Here is a 19,142-nt window from a genome sequence, read left to right as displayed (position 1 = left end):
TGTGCACCCGGGTGTGCAGGAGATTATCTACGATGGATGCCCATGTACGCGTGCAAAGACTATCGCCAAACGCCGTGGCAGACTAAGGCCAAAACCGGGGACTCAGCCCTGTACCCGAGAACCAGTCTCGGGGCGCCGGAGGATTCGTGGCAAACTTAAACCGTGCCCTTTCTCCTTGCAATTTCCCCCCCTCGGCCCAGTAGGGGGCGCGTCAACGAACTTGTCAGGGCGCATGTGTCTAGCCCACGACGCGAGCGCTCATGCGGACCGAGGGCTGATCGGCCACTTCATCCAGGCCGATGGAACGCAGTGGAGCAGGAGTAGGCTCGTCGTGGCCTGACAGGCGGGCGTTCATTGGCTCGAGCACTGGGCTGGGTGAAGGGGAGAGATCAAATTGCGGCACAGCCAGGCTGATACCGTGGACTTGGGCCTCGGGGACTAGCAGGGGTCCCTCGTCGACCAGCGAGTCGCGCTTTCTGGGGAGCTTCTGGCGCATGCCTAGCTCGCTGCCCACGCGCTCGATGCTCTTGAAGTACTTGACCGTCTTGACCTGCAGCTCCAGCGTTGCGTCTTCGTCGACGACAATCATCGGGTGCGGGTGCATCTGCAGGCTCGACAGCGTCCACATGTGGTTGACGCCGCCCTCGATGCACCGCTGCAGCGCCGGGGCCTTGTGTGCCCCTGTGATGATGATAACAACCTCGCGTGCCTGCTGCGGTTAGCCCTGGCCATGTCCCTATCATGCCGGCAACGAGTCCAACTCACGTCGAGCACCGTCTGCACGCCCACCGTCAGCGCCATCTTGGGCACCTGGTCCAGATTGTTGCCAAAGAAGCGCGAGTTGGCGAGGATCGTGTCGTAGGCGAGCGTCTTGACCCGGGTGCGCGACCTGAGGCTGGAGCCGGGTTCGTTAAAGGCAATGTGCCCGTCAGGCCCGATGCCGCCCAGGAACAGCTCGATGCCGCCGACGCGCTGAATCTTATCCTCGTAGCTTTGGCACTCGGCCTCGAGATCGGGCGCATTGCCGTTGAGGATGTTGATGTTGCCTGGCTTCACGTCCACGTGCGAGAAGAAATGCTTGTACATGAAGCTGTGGTAGCTTTCGGGATGGTCACGTGGGATGCCCACATACTCGTCCTGACTGGGTTAGACTGGCCCTCTGCGGGGGGAACATGCACGCATACCATGTTGAACGTGACTACATTGCGAAACGAGACTTGGCCCGCCTTGTGGCGCTGCACAAGATATTGGTAGACGACGACAGGGCTGCTTCCCGTCGGCAAGCCCAGAACAAAGGGCTTCTCAGGGGTGGGCTTGAAGGTATTGATGCGCTCTGTGCAGACGCGTTAGCCGGCTCGTAACACGACAGGTCGGAGCGGAGGCCTCGACCAATAATGTAGTCGGCGATGTACTTGGACGCAGCCTGAGCGTCGTCTCTGATGATTAGGCGCCTGAATGCAGTAAGCAGGGCTGTAGTGCCATTGACCAAGTGCATGCTGTTACATGATGAGTGGATGCGGGTATCTATGTATGGATACGGGCGTGTGTGTGTGTGTGTATGTGCGTGTCTTCGTATTGCCTTGCGGGGAGTGAGGGGAAGCGTGGCAGAGGGGTAGGGAAGTGGGCTGGATTTCTATGATAACATTCGCGGCGTCACGTCACTGCTCAACCACGGTATCACGGCCAGCCTGTTGGCGGCGACGGGTCTGATTGTCGCGACTGATAGTGGCTCCGGTGGACACGGCGGGCCCGATTGCCTGATGCGGACGGCCTCTCGCTGCAAGTGGGAGCCATGGCACCCTGGTGGGCGCTGTGGAGAGACGATGGAGGGCTGGAAGTCAACCTTGTCGTACCACGCCGCCATGCTGCGAGGTCGGCCAGCGAGCGGGTGCAACGGTTGTGCTCGGGTTGCAGAGCATGCGTTATCGCGGCGGGCGGCGAGGGGACAGGAGGGGACGGGAGGGGGTGGTCGCGGTGGCATGTAGAGTGTAGATAGCGGTGGACGCCTGGGTCGCGTGGCCACGATAGGGCATCACGATGGCAGAGGGCTGCTGCGAGCATCGAGTGTCGAGCCTGGGGCAGGATGGCGATGTTACATCTGGGTGCATGTACGAGTGCGGTGATGGCGGCGGCGGCGGGAGGGCGCTTGGCTGTGGACGTGGTGGCAGCAGACATGCAGAGGGCTCTCGCCATGGCGTGGAGACAGTCGGCACAGAGGCGTCTAGCGGCGATAAGCAGGTCAGGCTGGCAGGCAAAAGGCTCGCCAAGGCCCCACCCAGACGGGCAGAGTCGATGGTTCAGTATACCGCGACCCGACAAAAGCTCAACGGGGCGACGTGGGTATGCCCGGCTAGGGCCTGGCGCTGCAGTGACACCCCCCCGTCCCCGTCCCACCCCCAGTCCGCCAAATCCATCGCTGCATCGCTCCCTCACCCAGTCACCCAGTTTCCGGCTATCAGCAACATCCCGGTCCGCCCGTCACCTGCGCCCGCACGCCCGCCCCTTTGCCTGCGCCCACACCTGCCCACGCCTGCTCTCGCGCTCCCAGCACCTCTCAGCCGTGCCCAGCGTCGCGTGCGGATGGCCGCGCCTCGTCTGCTCCCCGATGCAGTCCTAGCCTGGCCTCCTCTGGCGGCGTGGAGGGACCATCTGAGGCCCCTAGCTGACTGATGCTTAAAATGAGCTGCCCCTCGCGCCCTCACCACGCCCCAAACCGCCCGTAATAATAGCAGCCTGTTCCAACCGTCGACGTGGTCTGAGCGCCACCATCCGACGTCTTTATCGCCTCGTGTCCGCGCGCTTCCTCTGCACTGCACTGCGCTGCACCGCACCGCCGCGCCCCCGAGCCCCCTCGCAGCTTCCCTCGACCTCTTCCTCTGCGCGCGCGCGCCAGCCAGCGACCATCACCATGGCCTCCCTCGACAAGGAAGATGCTGCCCACAACGTCTACTCGACCGACCACTCGCTGACCCACTCGACCTCGCTGGATCTGCCAAAGTCGTGGCAGTACCGCCGCTTCACCATCGCCGGCTTCAAGCTGCCCTGGTTCGCCTCTCCCCCGGTCCAGCTCGTAATTGTCTCGTTTGTCTGCTTCATGTGCCCCGGCATGTTCAACGCCCTCAATGGCATGGGCGGCGGCGGCCAGCTGGATCCCACGGCCAACAACCGCGCAAACACGGCCCTGTACTCGACCTTTGCCGTCGTCGGCTTCTTCGCCGGCACCATTACCAACAAGCTGGGAATCCGCACTGCCTTGTCCTTTGGCGGCGTCGGCTACTCCGTCTACGTTGCTTCCTATCTCTGCTACAACCACACGCAGGATCTCGGCTTCACCACCTTTGCCGGCGCATTGCTCGGCGTCTGTGCTGGTCTGCTGTGGTGCGCCCAGGGCGCTATTATGATGTCCTACCCACCCGAGGCTTCCAAGGGTCGCTACATCTCGTGGTTCTGGATGATCTTCAACATGGGTGCTGTCATTGGTAGTCTGGTATGTATTGTCCTTTTTTTTATATTACAAGTCTTGTTTCGCAACAAGGCTTGCTCACATGACCCATCGCTGACTCGCTTAGATTCCCTTGGGCCAGAACATCCACACCAAGACGGCCGGCACGGTGAATGACGGAACCTACGTTGGCTTCCTGGTCCTCACCATTATCGGCGCTGCTCTTTCCTGGCTCCTGGTTGACGCGCGCGACGTCATCCGCAGCGATGGATCCAAAGTCATTGTCATGAAGCACCCCTCGTGGAAGTCTGAGATTACAGGCCTGTGGGAGACCTTCTTCACCGATGCTTATATTGTATTTTTGTTCCCCATGTTCCTGGCATCCAACTGGTTCTACACGTATCACTTTACCGAGGTCAATGCGGCATATTTCAACGTTCGCACACGGGCCTTGAACGGTGTAGTCTACTACATGATGCAGATCGTCGGAGCTTATGTCTTTGGATACGCGCTAGACATCAAGGGCGTACGCCGCACGACGCGTGCCAAAGCCGCCTGGGCTGCACTTTTTGTCAGCATCATGATTATCTGGGGCTTTGGATACATGTTCCAGAAGACATATGACCGTGCTTGGGCCGAAAACGAGGCGCACGAGAAGAAGGACTGGAGCGACCCGGGCTTTGCCGGTCCTTTTGTGCTCTACATGTTCTACGGCTTCTCGGATGCCGCTTGGCAGACGTGTGTCTACTGGTAAGCTTTCCACACAGTGTTTGTTTTGCGATTGACGTACTAAGCCGAGTCAGGTTCTTGGGTGCTTTGACCAACAATAGCCGAAAGCTTGCCAACTTTGCGGGCTTCTACAAGGGAATCCAATCGGCTGGAGGTGCCATCACGTGGCGTCTGGACGACATCAAAATCCCATACATGACCATGTTTGCGTCCAACTGGGGACTGCTCGCCGGCAGTCTGCTAGTCGCCCTTCCTGTCATTCTTTGGAAGGTCGAGGACACTACCGCGGTGGAGAAGGACCTTGAATTTACAGACGAGACAACCTCGGATGTCCTTCCTACCAGCCACCGCAAGTCTGACCAAATCGAACTCGAGAAGGTCTAGTTCATTTCTCCAAACCACGCTTACGACTAGGGCTTTACGGATCATGACGGGAGGGGGCTGGCGTTGGGAATTTGCTTTATGATACCTGAAAGAGAAGTGCATTGCGTATTTGGGGGACTGTATTCTGTAGCCGTGATGCTTGCCTGTCGAGCGCTCAGATATGAGCATCATGTAGTAATTTGTACACAATAGTAGTTTCCTAATCAATGAGCAAGAGCATCGCAAGTCTCTGAAATCTCCTAGTCTGCAGCATGGGCCAACTTGAGATCTGCCAACGATGGCTCATCTCATCTCACTCGTGTCCAAGGGCGGCTATCGAGCGATCCGAGTTGATCATTGCTGGAAGAATTCAGGCCCCAGTGTTGGAGTGGGGAAGCGCCTTATTCCCCCAGCACAACATGGGTGCAGCGGCATTATCTGGGCCGAGAAGAGCAGACCTCGGATGCGAATGATGGGACAGGCCAGGGCAACCTCGTATCCAGGCAGCGCTGAGAGGGGCACACTCGAGGATTCGTGGCCGCGTCTAGACTGGATCCAAGTCTCTGCCCTTGTGCGTGACAAGGCCGGGTTATCGTCGTGTTGGCGGTTGCTATCAGCACATGTGGGCACTGGTGGCGGCCTCGCCGGCGGCCTGATGTCAGCATGCTCGATGCGTTGCGTGCGGTCGATGGCGAGGCGGCGGCGGACTGGCACACGCACACGCAGAGACGCCCCCCCCCCCGCATGGTCGCGTGGCGTCATCCCGTTCCTGAGATGCGCCAGCCCCAATCATGTGAGGGCGTCGAGGGAGGGCTGGTAAGCGCCGCATGGCAACGGGCGCCTGTCGTCGACTAGAAGACGTCGGGAACACGTTGGAACACGACCACGCCTAGGCCCAAACGAGTAAGAAAAACGAATTTCTATTCTTGGCGCGAGCTGGCAGACGCGCACGTGCTGGCGGCCCACGCCGCATCGCCCATGGCAATGGTGCATCCTGTCAAGCCTGGCATCCTCCCCCCTCGCCCTGGGCGGCGGTTACATGTACACCCAAGCACCGGCAGGGCATGGCTCTGCGGTGATCGCCATCGCCGCATGAATCCTGCAGTCGGGTTGTATCACACCGTAGCCAAGCCATCCACCAGAGTCCTATCACGTCCGCTTGCAGCTAGCCTCGCCCGCCCAAAAGAGCCTAGCGGGCCTCACCGACTGTAACGGTAGCAATGGCCATCAGGAAACTTTCTACGACACCCCACCAACGCTCGCCATGACAGCAACGCCATATTCTTGCCTCTTCGCTGAGCGTACCTGGAGCCAGCGTCACGCTGTCGACTGCTGCTTGCGGCCACTACCACGTCTCCACGGCGGCTCGCTGTCCTGGTCTCCATCCGCCCTCACACGTAACCCTCTGCCCCTGTGTGCCGCGCCTCAACAGCCGACTTCATACCACTGTCCCCGGAGCAATCCCTCACTACCTGTGCTAGTGGATACAACCTCTCTGGCCTCCTCGCAAGCCCGCAAAACCATGCTTAAGAGCTGTTGGCGACATTCCTGTACTACTAATGCCATCGGCCCGCGTCTCCTCTCCTCCACCCATCTCGATATCCACAGGCCCAGCCCCAACGTGTCCGCCGTCTCTACTTGATTGACCTGACGCCTGCATTCGGCTCTTCGCCCCCCGTTCCAGGACTCCAGCCCCCCGGCATTTGCATCCACTCCATCCGCTATACACCCAGTGCTCCCTCCATGTCCCCTCTGTTGCTGCACCGCTTCAAGACTCGCCGCGTCGCTGTTGTCCCTGACCCCAACGACTTTAGTGACGCTTGCCATCCATCAAGCGTCCACGACTTTCGCCATCGCAAACATAGACGGCTCATGCTAGACTTTTGGCAAGGGCTCCTCGCGGCTCTCGAAAGACTCGCCATGTTACCGTCGATGCTGCACTCGGTGCTTCCATTGCTGTCGCCACGAAAACGCGTCCGAGATGCCGTGCGGACGTATGACCGGACCATGGACGACCTGCTACGCGAAATCCAACGCCTCATGGAAGCACCACTGGATCCCGCCAACCTGCTCGACATGTCGGCAGCGCTGCAGCGACAGTTTGCCCCAAAGCTGCAGTCCAGCGACATTTGCATGTTGCCTTCATACAACCACAAGCTCCCCTCTGGCCTCGAAAAAGGAACCTACCTGGCTCTCGATGTCGGCGGATCGACATTCCGGATTGCGCTGGTCGAGTTGAACGGCAAGAAGCCCGGCACCAAGAACATGCGTATCGTCGCCATGAAGAGTTACAAGATCGACGAGAAAGTCCGCCAACGAAGCGGACATGACTTCTTCGAGTGGATGGCCGACAAGATACAGCTGGCGCTTGCCGATCCGCAACTGCAGCCTTCGGCCACGATTCCCATGGGCCTGGCATGGTCTTTTCCTGTTGAGTATGTGTGCCGAGTCCCGTGCACGCTGTACTGGCTGACTTTTCTAGGCAAACTTCTAGTCGCAGCGCCAACTTGCTCGACATGGGCAAAGGCTTCCGAGCAACCGAAGGGCTCCTCGGCCGAGACCTGAGCGAGTTGATAATGGCACCATGCAGAAAGAGGGTGAGCTCTGACCGCCTCCAGCACGCGCTAGGCATCCACTAATCCTTGTTCAGAACCTGCCGGTGCACATGGACTCGATAGTCAACGATTCTTCTGCAACACTGCTATCGCGTGCTTACGAAGATCCATCCACTCGCTTTGCTGTCATTCTGGGAACTGGCTTCAACATCTCTGTACACCTTCCTGTATCCGCGCTCGGCACCACCAAGTACAAGGGATACCCTCAGCAATGGCTCGACGAAGCTACTCATGTTCTCGTCAACACAGAATGCAGCATGTTTGGAAAGGGCGTGTTCCCTACGACTAGATGGGACGACCATCTGAACGAGACACACATCCGTCCCGACTTTCAGCCTTTTGAGCACATGATCAGCGGCCGCTACATGGGCGAGATTGTGCGACTCATCATTGTCGAAGCCGTACACACAGCCGGCCTGTTCAGCGGCGAAATGCCCGCCCACCTCAACGAGCCCTACACTCTAGACACTGGCACCATTGCCGCCATGGAAATGGACGACTCAAAATACCTCACACAAGCCACAGCCCTCTTCCAATCCCAGCATCCCCTCAGCAAGCCTCCTACCGTCAACGACATTCAGTTTGTGCGCCAAGTCTCGCAGCTCGTCTCGCATCGCGCCGCCGCCTTTCTTGCAACGGGTATCCACGCACTGTGGGCCCTTCGCACCGAGGCGGAAGGCCTGACGCCCGCATCCGCTGGTCGGATGAGCATCGGTTGCAACGGCTCCGTCATTGAAAAGTACCCACTTTTCAGAGAACTCTGCCAATCCCATCTCCATGAGCTGACGGCTGCTTCGGGCGCACCGCAAAGGTCCATTTCGCTCGAGATTGCAGTCGAATCAGCTATTTTTGGCGCTGCAGTCTCGGCATGCTGTCTTGAGGGGCAATGATAGTTTTTTTTGCTTTTTTCAAGACAGCATTTCTTTCTATTCTTCTTTCTTTTTCTTCTTTTTCTTCTTCTTCTTTACACGGCTATTGTATATACATCACTTCACCATCTAGACATTCACTCTAGGGCCAGATTACGAGAAGATTTTTTCTTTCTTTACAGAGGCAAGGCAGGGCATATGGGAACTTCTTGGTTTTCTTCATTTTTTTGGGTTTCAAGCGTCATGCAAGTTCCCCCAGCCCCAATGGCGTTTGTTGCTTTATCGGTATCCGAAAAAAAACCCTCAAATGAACTGGGAGGGGAAAGAAAGAGGCAGAGCGGTTCCCCCCATTACGACAGTGTCTAGGCATACATACATGCAATTATCATGATCTAATGAAGAACGGTTGTCCCCCTGCTTGTACGATGTTACGACTTTGAATCTCCAACTGCTAAGTGTAGGCACGAAAGGAGGACTGGGGCATTGACAGCGGTGAGAAGAGAGAAAAAAAATCTTCGGATTCATCATCAAGCACAGTGAGTCATTCATCCATTCATTCATTCATTCATTCATTCATTCATTCCCATCATGCTTCGATCCAAGAGCTGACGTATCATGCCGATTCCTTGCTACCTACCCTACCCTACCCTATCCATCTACTCAACACTCATCCCATACTACCTCAGACTCCCATCGTGACATCCACATGCATGATCAGCCTTCCGGCCAACCGACCAGTCACACACACACACATACACACACACACTCAATCAGCCAGCCAGCCACTCAACCCGCCACTCAGCCAGCCCAGCCAGACTCCAAAGAGCAGAATGTAACCCCCCCCACTCCCCACTTCCCCCCCAATTTCCAAACCTTGAGCGAGATTACAAAACACAGCCAAGCTTCAAGCACACAGCACGTGCGAGTCCTGGTTTCTCCGCTCATCCTTGCTCTTTCTGCTGCGTTCACTTTGCGAGTGCGAGGCAAGATACCGAGATACTAGGATGAGCGATATCGGTGTCTCTCTCTCTAACCCATGTACATGCGTATGTACAGCATATGCATGTATGCGAACGGGGAATTTTGCCCCGCGATAAGTAAGGGTTCATACATGCATACATACATACATACATGAATGAATGTATGTAATCACACAGAACCGAATGCATCGGACGAATGGCACCAACTCAATCCGTAGTTGGATTGGTCCCAAGTACAGTCGAGTATTAAAAAAAAACCCCCTCAGGTATACCACGTTCAAATTCGGGATATAAGCATAATGCATGTCAGATCCGCTAGATGGAGACTTTAGGCTGGCATTGGTGGGGAGATTCCGAGTATATAGCGTGTGTGAAGAGTGGATTAGCGTAGCGTGCAAACAAAGTGGGTTAGCGTAGCCGTGCACGTGTGAAGAAGTGGGTGGGTATTAGAAGCGGGAATTACTAAGGAGAAGCGGGTTAGGGGGGGGGAGTGGAAGTAACAAGTGTGGGTGTGCTTGGAGGATGTAACTGTAACCGTAGCTAATCATCCAAGTACTAGGTGTGAGTGTGAGGGTTACTTTACTGTAACTGTAACTGTGAAACGTGCATCTGAGTCCAGCTGCGGGGTGTCAAACGTAAAAATGCAAGAGATTGGTACCTTGATGGAGCTGCGATTGCGAAGTGTAGCTAGGCTTGGGTTTGGAAGTGTAGCTGTGAGTGGTAGGTGTAGCTGTATTTTTTTTCTACAAACGGGAATTATCACCCGTGCTTCTAAGTCGGGAATACTTAGGTCTTGGCATGCGTATGTTAATACTAAACACCAGGACCCTAAGAAAAAATTTAGAGAGTAAGAGAGTAAGTGGAACACGGAGAGTAACATCAACACACTTTTGCACTTGGGCTACATTAGGGAAGTATATTATCCCACAGAAGCTTTTCTTGCTACAACATGGCACATGGCGCATGGCACATGGACACTTTCGGGCGTTAGTAACCGTGACACACACACACACACACACTCCACATCGTCACATTCCTGCATTTTACCAATTGTTCGACATTATCGCAATTTTTCATTTTTTTTTACCTTTGTTGAAGTTTACAAGCATCTCCACCAACCAACCAACCAACCAACCAACCACCTCATCCTCATCCTCCACAACGAAAAAAACAAAAGCCAAGCTCCCACAACGTTGCATATCTACACCACACACACAAACACGTGCATTTCCCCGCTCCCAGCTCCCAGCACACGGAAATACATCTCTCCCAACCCTTGTTTATCCATCCATTCACTCATCCATTCACAAGTGCTCAACCACCCACCCACAACCACCTGCATCCCGCCCCCCAAAAAAAACCCACGATATAATAAAAAGAAGGAAAGAAAAAAAGAAGATCCATGTACGAATTCGTCCATTTTTTTGGTCCTTGAAAGTGGGGTAAATAGGTACAGTAGGCAGTTTAGTTCGCAGTTTGAAGCTAACGCAACGCAACGCAACGCAGCGGAACGGATGGGCATGGGCATGGGCGTGTTGTTCAAAAAAACTGTGTGTGTCCAGTGTTACAGTAACATTGCAGCCCGATTTTTTTTGGTGTTCCCGGGTCCGGTTGGTTGGTCGGTCGGTCGGAACATTTCTCAGATTTACTTACACTCTCACGCGCACTCTTCACACACGCAACTCTTTTCACACGTACGCATGCGCACACACATACATGTGATGTTTAGCCACAATAACAACAACAACAAATCCAGACTAAATAAAAAAGGGACCACTAACCATAGGTAAAACAGAAATCAAGCCAACATATAACACCAGTACCTCATTTTCTCTCTCTCTCTCTCTCTCTCAATGTCCCAACGTTAACCCAAAAAAAGCGGCACTTTTCGGCTTTTCTCTCTTCTCATCTCATCTCATCTCATCTCTCTCTTAGTAGCAGCACGGGTTTTAAACTGCCGGCGTTAGTTTAGTTTAGTTTAGTTTATTTCTAAGCGGTAAATAGACTGGTGCTGGTGCTGGTGCTGGTGCTGGTGCCAAGGGCGCATTAGCATTAGCAATGGTGCATTAGCAATGGTGCATTGGTGCATTGGCATCATGTCAGCTGTAATTTCGAGAGAGAGAGAGACACACACGCGCCTTTCTAACACTACGTACGTAAGTAGATTTTTCCCGTCTAGGTGGGTGGGGAGCAAGCAAAAGGAGTAAGTTCGGACTTGATTTTTATACTAACATACATGTGTACGTACATGCGTACATGCTACATGTTAGATAGGCCGCACGGTCCGATATCTGGCTTACTGTAGGGTAGTACTACGTAGTTTGTGTGTGTGTGTGTGTGTGTGTGTGTGTGAGGCGTTTAAACACACCTGCACCTGCACATGCACATGCACATGCACACACACGCGCGCACCTTTCCCCACACGTAACGGAGCATGCAGCGTAACGTGCGCACGTGGGAACTTGGCGAATAAAGTATACTAAGTGCAGAGTGAGAAAACGCTCCGTCGCTCACCCACACACACACGCATCACGCGAACCCCACTCTTTGTGTAGTAACAAGCACCGAAAAGAGGGGGGATGGCGCAGTGGTGGAGCGCCTGGAAAATTTTCTGCTGTCTCACGTCAGCAAAGATCGAAGGTTCGAATCCTTCTCCCCTCACAACCATATTTATGGTCCACCCACATGAGAGAGTTACTCATTAAAACTTGAGAGGAAGACTCATTTAAAGTGAAAGATCTGAGAGAGTTACTCACTAAAAAACTACTAGGCTACGAGTCTCACCTTCATTTAGATAACCCCCTACATTGTACCTACTCAATTTGTACCTAGATTAAATTCTAGCCTACGTAGTTACTTGCAGGCCTTAAGCCTGCACGTCTTATATAGCCCTTTGGGCTGAGAAAGGACGTTAAACTATAATAATAATAATAATAATAATAATAATAATAAGCACCGAAAAGAGTAACAATGTGCGACACGACAATGCAGGGTTCAAGCAAAAAAAAATCAAACATGGTAAATATAGAATTTGGGGATAGATTAACACAAAAGGTACGGTGGTATAATGATAATAATAATAATAATAATGATAATGAATAGCGGCTAAAAAAGATAGGTAGGTAGGTATGTGTGTGTGTGTATATAGGTGTGTGTGTGCCTCGAATCCGAACCTTCAGTCATATGTCGGTCAATGCCTTCCTATCGGCGGGAGGAATGGGAAAGAAATCGTTTCAGTCGTAAGTTCCAAACGCCGATCGGTGTTCAACGGGCGATAGTAGATCAATAAACAACATTTCCCGCATTTCGGCCAAATTTTTCTGGAATTTTGTGAGCACTTGTTCCAGCTCTTCCGGTGGCAAATATTACTCTTTCTCTCTCTCGCTCGCTCTCCTTGCTCGCCTTTGTCCTTTTTCCTTTGGTCCTTCTCTCTCCCTGGCCCGAACAAGCAGACCGCATGCTTCTTTTATTTTCCCTAGTCAATCATCTCAACAGGCAAAGAGTTTTGCTTCGACACAGTGTGCGTGCGGCCTTTTCATGCTCATCTCTCGTGATGAGAATTTCTGCTCAACAGGCAGATTAGACCAAAGGTTTCAGTCGCTTTTGCGAGTCGTTCAGGCGGTTACTCTTGACGCGCTTACAGAAACAAAAACCAACGCATGGGTATCACAAATCGCAAACCAGATCACCAAGCATCCGAAAAGTACCGCTTCGACCGACTCCTACCAGCGTCTGCTTTCCCATCCTGTGGAAACGGGGTAATATGGTGGACGACATGGGGCCGATAGACGGCATCGACAGGCGGCATCCAATCGTCCAAGCCTAAGGGGAAATACTCGTAAAGGAGATCAGCGCTTTCGTCTGGGCTGTTAACAATACCAATGGAGAAGGAGGGTGGTCGCATGGGCGTTGTGCGTTTTCTTTGTTGCTCATTGGGAGAGGGGGCCTTGGTAGGCTCATCATCGGTGAGGGATAGGGTGACTGGGGCTATGGATGTCTTGGGAAGAGGCGCGCCTCTTGAAATATCTGGCGTTGATTGTGCATAGGGTGTGGCGTGCTGCATCTGCGACGAGGGCGGATCCTGGGGTATGGCAGTCTGCGCACCCGTGGGTATCTTCCAGTCAAAGTCTGGAGATGGCGGCATGGCGCTTCCATTGAAATCAAAGGGCATCTGCAGCAGCTCTACGGGTTTTGCCGGCCCTGCAGCTTGGACTTGGGCTTGGACTTGGGCTTGGACTTGGGCTTGTGTTGGCTTGGGAGTGCCTTGGTTTGTATCGCCCGTTGGGGTTCTACTCGGCTGGGGCGGCTGCTGCGGGGTGTGTACCTTGCGTGTGGTCGCACCCCCGCTTATTGGCATATCCTTTCGAGCCTGAAAGTTGCGTGGGCTTCTGCCGCGCACAATGATGGCGCCAGAGTGGATCTCACAAATGGGCACTTTGACACCGTTGGCAAGCGTCGCCATCACCTTGAGGCGCACGACAAAATGCTGCTGCAGCTCTTTCCTGCGGCCATTGTTGGCCGTCGCTATCCGGAATTGCAATCGCTTCCAGCTAATGGGAAAACTGACGTATTCAGAGTCAACGTCCTGGCCCGTCGACAGGTCGAGTGGATACGTGGGCGGCTCCTTTTCCGTCTTGTCTTCAACAGGGGCGTTGCTTGTTGCCGGCGTCTTCCACGGCACAGATATAATTTTGACCGAATTGCCCTCGAGCGACTCGGTGGCCGAGATGGTGAGTTCTTGGCCCAGAATGGGGATTTGGTCTCCTTGGTCCGTCATGAGAAACTGAAGAGCTCTGGGAATGGTGACGGTGCCGGTTATCTGGAACAGGTTTCTTCGGTAGCACGTCAACTCGGAGGGCGCTTGGACGTTAGCCGCGGATGCCCAGGGCGACTCGGCGAGAAAGAACATGCCGTGCAGCTGGGCAGACATGGTGATGGAGACTCGCTGCATGGCATAGCTGAGGATGGTGTAGGGGACCGAGGGCAGGGAGAAGCTGAGCAGCTTGTTGTTGCTGTCGATGCTGGGGCTCTCGGGCAGGCCGTTTGGTTCGTGTGGGTGTATCGACTGCTCGTAGCCGCTCTGGACGTCGGAGAAGGGGTCTTCATAGGCGCTGGGGTAGCGCTTGAGCTGGGGCGGCATCTGCTGGAGGTGGTAGGTCGAGTATGCATCTTCGCTTCTGGGCAGGGGAGTTAGCAGCTGGCACGCAGCAAGTGTGAGGGCGCGCTTGTGAGCGTACCCGATAAATGTCTCGGCATCAAAGGTGGAGCGCTGGTCGAACTGGTCCATAGGCACCAAGGGCATGGTCATTTGCTGGTCGGGGCCCGTGACCGTCTGCAGCGGGATCGGCATGGGCATGTACGACATGGTGGAGGTGTCAAAGTGCTCCATGGCTCGGGGCGGCGGCGTGGCCGTCTTGGGGGATGGGGCGGCTGTGGTATCGGCGCATGCGCGCGACGCAGGCGGAGCGGGCCGGGCGACAACAGTACGGGGCTCGCGGCGTGGTCGGGGGCGGGTGGATGGTGGGTGGGTGGTGGTGGTGGTAGTAGTAGTGGTGGTGGTGGAGGTGGAGGTGGTGGAGAGAAGCGGCAGGCGAGGCGGCGGGAAGGATGGGGGCGACGACGATGGATGCAGCTTATGCGCGGCGCTGGCATCGACGCGCCGGGTCAGAGTAGCGAGGGTATACGGGACGAGGGGGCTTGCACTGAGCGCGCGCGCCGCACTATAACAACACGGCAGCCGTTGCTGGGAGCTCGAGGGCCAAGGAAGCTGTGCGATGAGGGCGCATCACATGAAGGGCGACAGAGGCGGCGGCGGCGGCGGCTGGTGCTGGTGCTCGTGCTGGTGCTGGGCTGGTGCTTCCACGAGGCGACTCAGTGCCGCTGCTGCCATGGGGGGGTGGGAAGCGCGCGGAGAGGGGGAGAAAGAGAGTTTGGCGGCCGCTATGGCGCCCCAGCTGGCTGCGCCCACACGCCCTGGGCTGCACAACATGCCCCCGAGTCCGTATACACACATGCACGGCGAGTCGAGTTGGCAGTACTGCATTCGTCGCCGGCCCTGCGCAGTGCCGTCTGGTTCTGCCCGTCGCCCAAGTGCTACTACACTACTGCTATTACCACGACCAGTAGTAATACACACTGCAGTAATACTAATCTGCCGGCTGCTTGTCGGCAGGGCTGCTTCAAGGGTCAAGCCGAACGGGCCCTTAGCGTGCGCCATTGCACCAGTGGCGGCTCCGCCTCTGACTTTGGACAAAGACCCGCTCAGCTGCTGTTAAAAATAATGCGCTCATCATGTTTAATCCGACGTCGTCAATGCCGCTCAGCGTGCCCGCGACCCCAGAGGCCAGGCTCTGCTGTTGCTTTTGCTGCTGTCAACACGCTGCCACCATGGCCGAGTCCAGCCACCCGACGCGCCCGCTACACTAAACTAGACTAGCTCTACCCCACGGCTGACTCAGTCATCATCGCGCCCCAAGTACATGTGTATATAGCAACCCATTATTAACATCGCATCCCCCCAGTCTACGCCAAACAAACCAATATCCAACATCAAGCAGGCGGTATCATGGTCCACGTCGCTGCGTCACAGCTGACCTCCTCGAAATTGTGCATGACGTCGAACCCCATGGCCGAGAAGCCGTCAAAGTTGCCGTCTCCATCCATCTGTACTCGTTAGTCTCTCTGTTCTCCCAGACCCATAGGCGCCGACTTACATAGTCGAGCAAGCACGCGTTGCATCCCAGCTGCTTGATCTGCCGCATCCCCAGCAGAATCAGCCCCTGCAGCAGCGTCGAGTACTCTCCAACCCCTGGCGAAATCACCGGCGACGAGATGCCTCCCGCCGTCTCGTTCAGGTCCTTGAGCGGGGGAATGTACTCGGCCAGTCGTGAGTGGTGGTTGTACAGTACCACCGTCCCCACCAGCGCACCGTCTTCCGGCCGCTTGGCCCGAATAATTCCACACGCCGTCGGGTCCGTGAGCGCCAGCTTGTACACCTCGGCCAGCCCCTGTCGGTTGCTCGTTTTGATGTGATCCAGCACCGGTCCCGCATAGTCCCACCCATACACAAGGTCAAACTGCGCCCCCGCGCTCGCAAGACTCTTAGCCATGCCCGCTGGCGGCGACCATGTCTGGAGGTTGCGAGCCACCATATTGCACACTGGACGGGACAGTGCAGCTCCCCATCCCAGCTGCGCAAACCACGACCGTAGACGCTTGCGCTCGTTGCCGTGTCCGGTGGGAATCCCAAGATACATGCTGGGCAGGCGTGATCCCAGTTGAAACCGCTTGATCCCTTCTTTTTGCAGCAGCGTCCGTATCGCTCGGTTGTGCAGCGAATGTCCAATCGAGAGCTTCCTCCTCGTAGGGTCCACAAACAGCGCACCAATAACACCCGTACCCGTGGCTTTGAAAAAGTACGTCGAGCAAAAGCCATACAGGGCTTGCGTACTGCTGTTCCGCACCACAAAATGTGACTCTTCCACCTCGGGGTGGTGTAGAATGAACGAGCTTGATGTTGCGCTCGAAAGCTCAGACCGTTGATTCGGAGTGGTATTTTCCACAACTGCTGCAATCAGCGTATCCAATGCACTGCCGTCTCGCTCTTCATTGAAAATTTCAACCAGCCAGTGTTGCTTCGACGGGTGTAGCTTTTGGCTCTTGCTAATGGTGCCAGGTAGTGTTCCCGTGGGCGACAGTTCTCCATACAGCACCCTTACCAATGAGTTGAGCGCAGTCTCGGTGAAGTCGTATGTGCAAATATAGGTTCCAATCGTGTTGTCCATGGCAAAGTCGTACGGCGAGCTGACGGCAACGACAATGAGCGGCTTCTCGCGCCTCTCTCCGCCAGTTGTGTACTGCATATTGCAAATCATAGAAACGTGCTTGGTGAAGCCATGCTGGTAGAGATTTCGATTCGCGTCGGCTGTGAGGACAATAATCACACTCGCTCGGCTGATGAGGTTCTCGTGAACCGGACGAACACCGTTCGCCGTGTACGATGTGTGCAACAGTCGGCCGTTGCGCTGTCGAGCGAGCGAGCGGCCCAGCTCCCTAAAGACCCGTTCTCCGCTCATGACAGAGGAGCTCTGGTCCCAAGACGCAGGCCCGGGAGAGTGACTGGCTGCGCCATTAGCAGCGTCTGATATGGCTCGAGATGCCGCAGATGCAGCCAAGGGTTTCACCAAGGGTGTCAGCAGAAGAAGCTCCTCCTCGCTTTCGAGAATGTTAGTCAGTGGCAGAAGCCTGTTCTTGTCGCGTACGACAGTGATGGAGCTATTGTACGCCTTGGTCGACAGTGCAGTGTGCGAAGGCTGTAGCTTTTCCAGGTAGTTGATGCCTGGCGGGTTCAGTGCCTTCTCCCACGATGTGCACTTCTTCTTCATGGCTAGGACGCGCCTGAGCGAGTTGAAGATGCGCTCTTTGGAAACCATTTCAGTTTCTATGCCAGTCTTGAGGCCCTTGAGACCTTCTTGCTGCAGGGAGAGCGCGCGACAAAGCAGCACCACATCGCAACCGGCGTTAACAGCCATGACCGTTCCACCGCCAACGCCAATGTTGTGGCTGAGAGCATCCATCTCCAGACACTCGGACACGACTACGCCATCGAAGTTCAGGTCTTTGCGGAGTAGCTCATCGACAACCTGCTCAGAGAGACAGGCGTGCATGGCATTCAGTCCTGCAGACGACATGGCGCAGCCGCCAACCATCATAGAGTCGAGGCCTCGCTCAATCGCCTTCTTGAACGGAACCAGAGCGCTCAGGCTCAGCTGTTCCAGCGATTCGGTGATGATGGGCACATCCAGTGTTGAGCCCAGGAACTCGAGGTTGCCGTACGAGGGGAAATGCTTACCCAGTGTCACCACCCCGGCCTCTTTGTAGCCCTGCATAAAGGCAACCCCAAACGCAGACACTTCCTGGGGGTCGTCTCCGGCTGTTCTGACCCCCAGCGGCTGATTACGTGCATTGGTCAGCACGTCGAGGCATGGGCCAAATATCCAGTTGATACCACAGGCCGCAATCTCCTGTGCCGTCGCCTTGGCCACTTCAAAGGCTAGCTCAGTCGACCCGGTGGCCGCCATGCCCATGTTGCTGGGGTACTGGCGGATGTAGATGTCGTCGAAGAGGCTGTTGACACCGCCATTTTCCTGGTCGATGCCGATTGCCAGCGGGACGGGGTGTCCGGCATCGTGGGCAATCTTCTGCAGCTCGTAGATGAGCTTGGTGGTGTCGTCGGCAGCTGCGAGGCATTAGTCGGAGCCGGTCACGCAGCACCAGCACGTGATAATACATTTTAGATTCTTGGCAGTCAAGAGGATGCAGCCAACGTGGTGCTCCTCGATCAGGTTACGGATGTGGGGAGTAACCGACGTGCCATCAAAGCCCATCATGAACAGCTGGCCCTACACGACCCCGGGTCAGCGAGTGCCACAGCGGCTGCCGAGCGGATAAAACCACGCACCATTGTTCTGCACGGCGAGCAAACGTTAGCACCCGTCTTTGGCTACGGTGTATGCGCATCTCGTCGTGGTGGCTGGGAGGCTGCCGCGATGCTCACCTGTCGAGATCCTCCCACACGGGGTCCATTTTCTCAACCTTGCCCATGATGGCAAATCGAGCCCGTCGCGTCGCGTCGAGTGCGTGGATGCGACGTGGGATTGCGGCGCGCACCGGGTCTTGGTAATACCGGTCGGTGGAGAGAAAAGATGGGGAAGATGGCACCGTAGCATTCACGGTGCTCCGAGATGGGCTAAGCGGCTAGCGAGCCGCTAACCAGGGCACGTCTGGTGCTGTGCCCATCGTTACACCACCCCCGGCCCTCTGTTATCAACGACATGCACCTCGATGCCACCCCACTTGCCACAGCAGTGCCTCTGAAAACCATGCTCGCCATCATGACCAGCCTGGTGTCATCATCGCGAGTCACTTTGGCTTCCTAGCGTCCACTCAGCCTGCGCAGCCCGACGGCGTGCGCTCATGCGGGCGTGCCAAAGGCAACTTTGCCCGCTCGCCGTGGATGACATGGTATCATCGTCCACACATGGCCCAAAGGTAAACGCAGTCATGCGCTGCGATAAGAGCAAGTGGGTAGGACACACTTCTTCATTGTGAAGCCTGTTGAGCCTGCTCGACCGCGCACAGCCAA

General features: G+C 55.6%; 5 protein-coding genes and 1 non-coding gene across 6 annotated transcripts; 3 read left to right on the top strand and 3 right to left on the bottom strand.

Moving 5' to 3' along the window:
- Positions 1-238: 238 nt before the first annotated feature.
- On the bottom strand, positions 239-1,495 carry SETTUDRAFT_96186 (uncharacterized protein; the record flags this gene model as incomplete). The annotated part of the gene is made up of 4 exons (XM_008031702.1): positions 239-709; positions 766-1,137; positions 1,185-1,333; positions 1,390-1,495. The coding sequence occupies 4 exons, from the start codon at positions 1,493-1,495 to the stop codon at positions 239-241; spliced, it is 1,098 nt and encodes a 365-aa protein (XP_008029893.1).
- Positions 1,496-2,713: 1,218 nt separating this feature from the next.
- Positions 2,714-4,696, top strand: SETTUDRAFT_165274 (uncharacterized protein). The gene is made up of 3 exons (XM_008031701.1): positions 2,714-3,487; positions 3,570-4,192; positions 4,246-4,696. The coding sequence occupies exons 1-3, from the start codon at positions 2,909-2,911 to the stop codon at positions 4,553-4,555; spliced, it is 1,512 nt and encodes a 503-aa protein (XP_008029892.1). The 5' UTR covers positions 2,714-2,908; the 3' UTR covers positions 4,556-4,696.
- Positions 4,697-6,234: 1,538 nt separating this feature from the next.
- SETTUDRAFT_165273 (uncharacterized protein) lies at positions 6,235-8,433 on the top strand. The gene is made up of 3 exons (XM_008031700.1): positions 6,235-6,969; positions 7,017-7,131; positions 7,185-8,433. Exons 1-3 carry the CDS (start codon positions 6,278-6,280, stop codon positions 8,037-8,039), a joined length of 1,662 nt encoding a protein of 553 aa, XP_008029891.1. The 5' UTR covers positions 6,235-6,277; the 3' UTR covers positions 8,040-8,433.
- A 3,138-nt stretch (positions 8,434-11,571) lies between these two features.
- SETTUDRAFT_t60 lies at positions 11,572-11,659 on the top strand. The gene has a single exon. It is a non-coding gene; the product is annotated as a tRNA-OTHER (tRNA).
- Positions 11,660-12,683: 1,024 nt separating this feature from the next.
- SETTUDRAFT_34428 (uncharacterized protein) lies at positions 12,684-15,215 on the bottom strand (the record flags this gene model as incomplete). The annotated part of the gene is made up of 3 exons (XM_008031287.1): positions 12,684-14,765; positions 14,788-14,881; positions 15,010-15,215. The coding sequence occupies 3 exons, from the start codon at positions 15,213-15,215 to the stop codon at positions 12,684-12,686; spliced, it is 2,382 nt and encodes a 793-aa protein (XP_008029478.1).
- Positions 15,216-15,428: 213 nt separating this feature from the next.
- Positions 15,429-18,631, bottom strand: SETTUDRAFT_181038 (glycoside hydrolase family 3 protein). Its single transcript, XM_008031699.1, has 5 exons — positions 18,555-18,631; positions 18,459-18,465; positions 18,288-18,399; positions 15,712-18,236; positions 15,429-15,661 (listed from the first exon to the last, which is right to left on the bottom strand). The coding sequence occupies exons 1-5, from the start codon at positions 18,599-18,601 to the stop codon at positions 15,548-15,550; spliced, it is 2,805 nt and encodes a 934-aa protein (XP_008029890.1). The 5' UTR covers positions 18,602-18,631; the 3' UTR covers positions 15,429-15,547.
- Positions 18,632-19,142: the final 511 nt, after the last annotated feature.

The sequence above is a fragment of the Exserohilum turcica genome (genome assembly GCF_000359705.1).
Source record: "Exserohilum turcica Et28A unplaced genomic scaffold SETTUscaffold_6, whole genome shotgun sequence".
In the NCBI taxonomy this organism is placed as follows: domain Eukaryota; kingdom Fungi; phylum Ascomycota; class Dothideomycetes; order Pleosporales; family Pleosporaceae; genus Exserohilum; species Exserohilum turcicum.
This window is presented reverse-complemented; position numbering and strand designations above follow the sequence as displayed.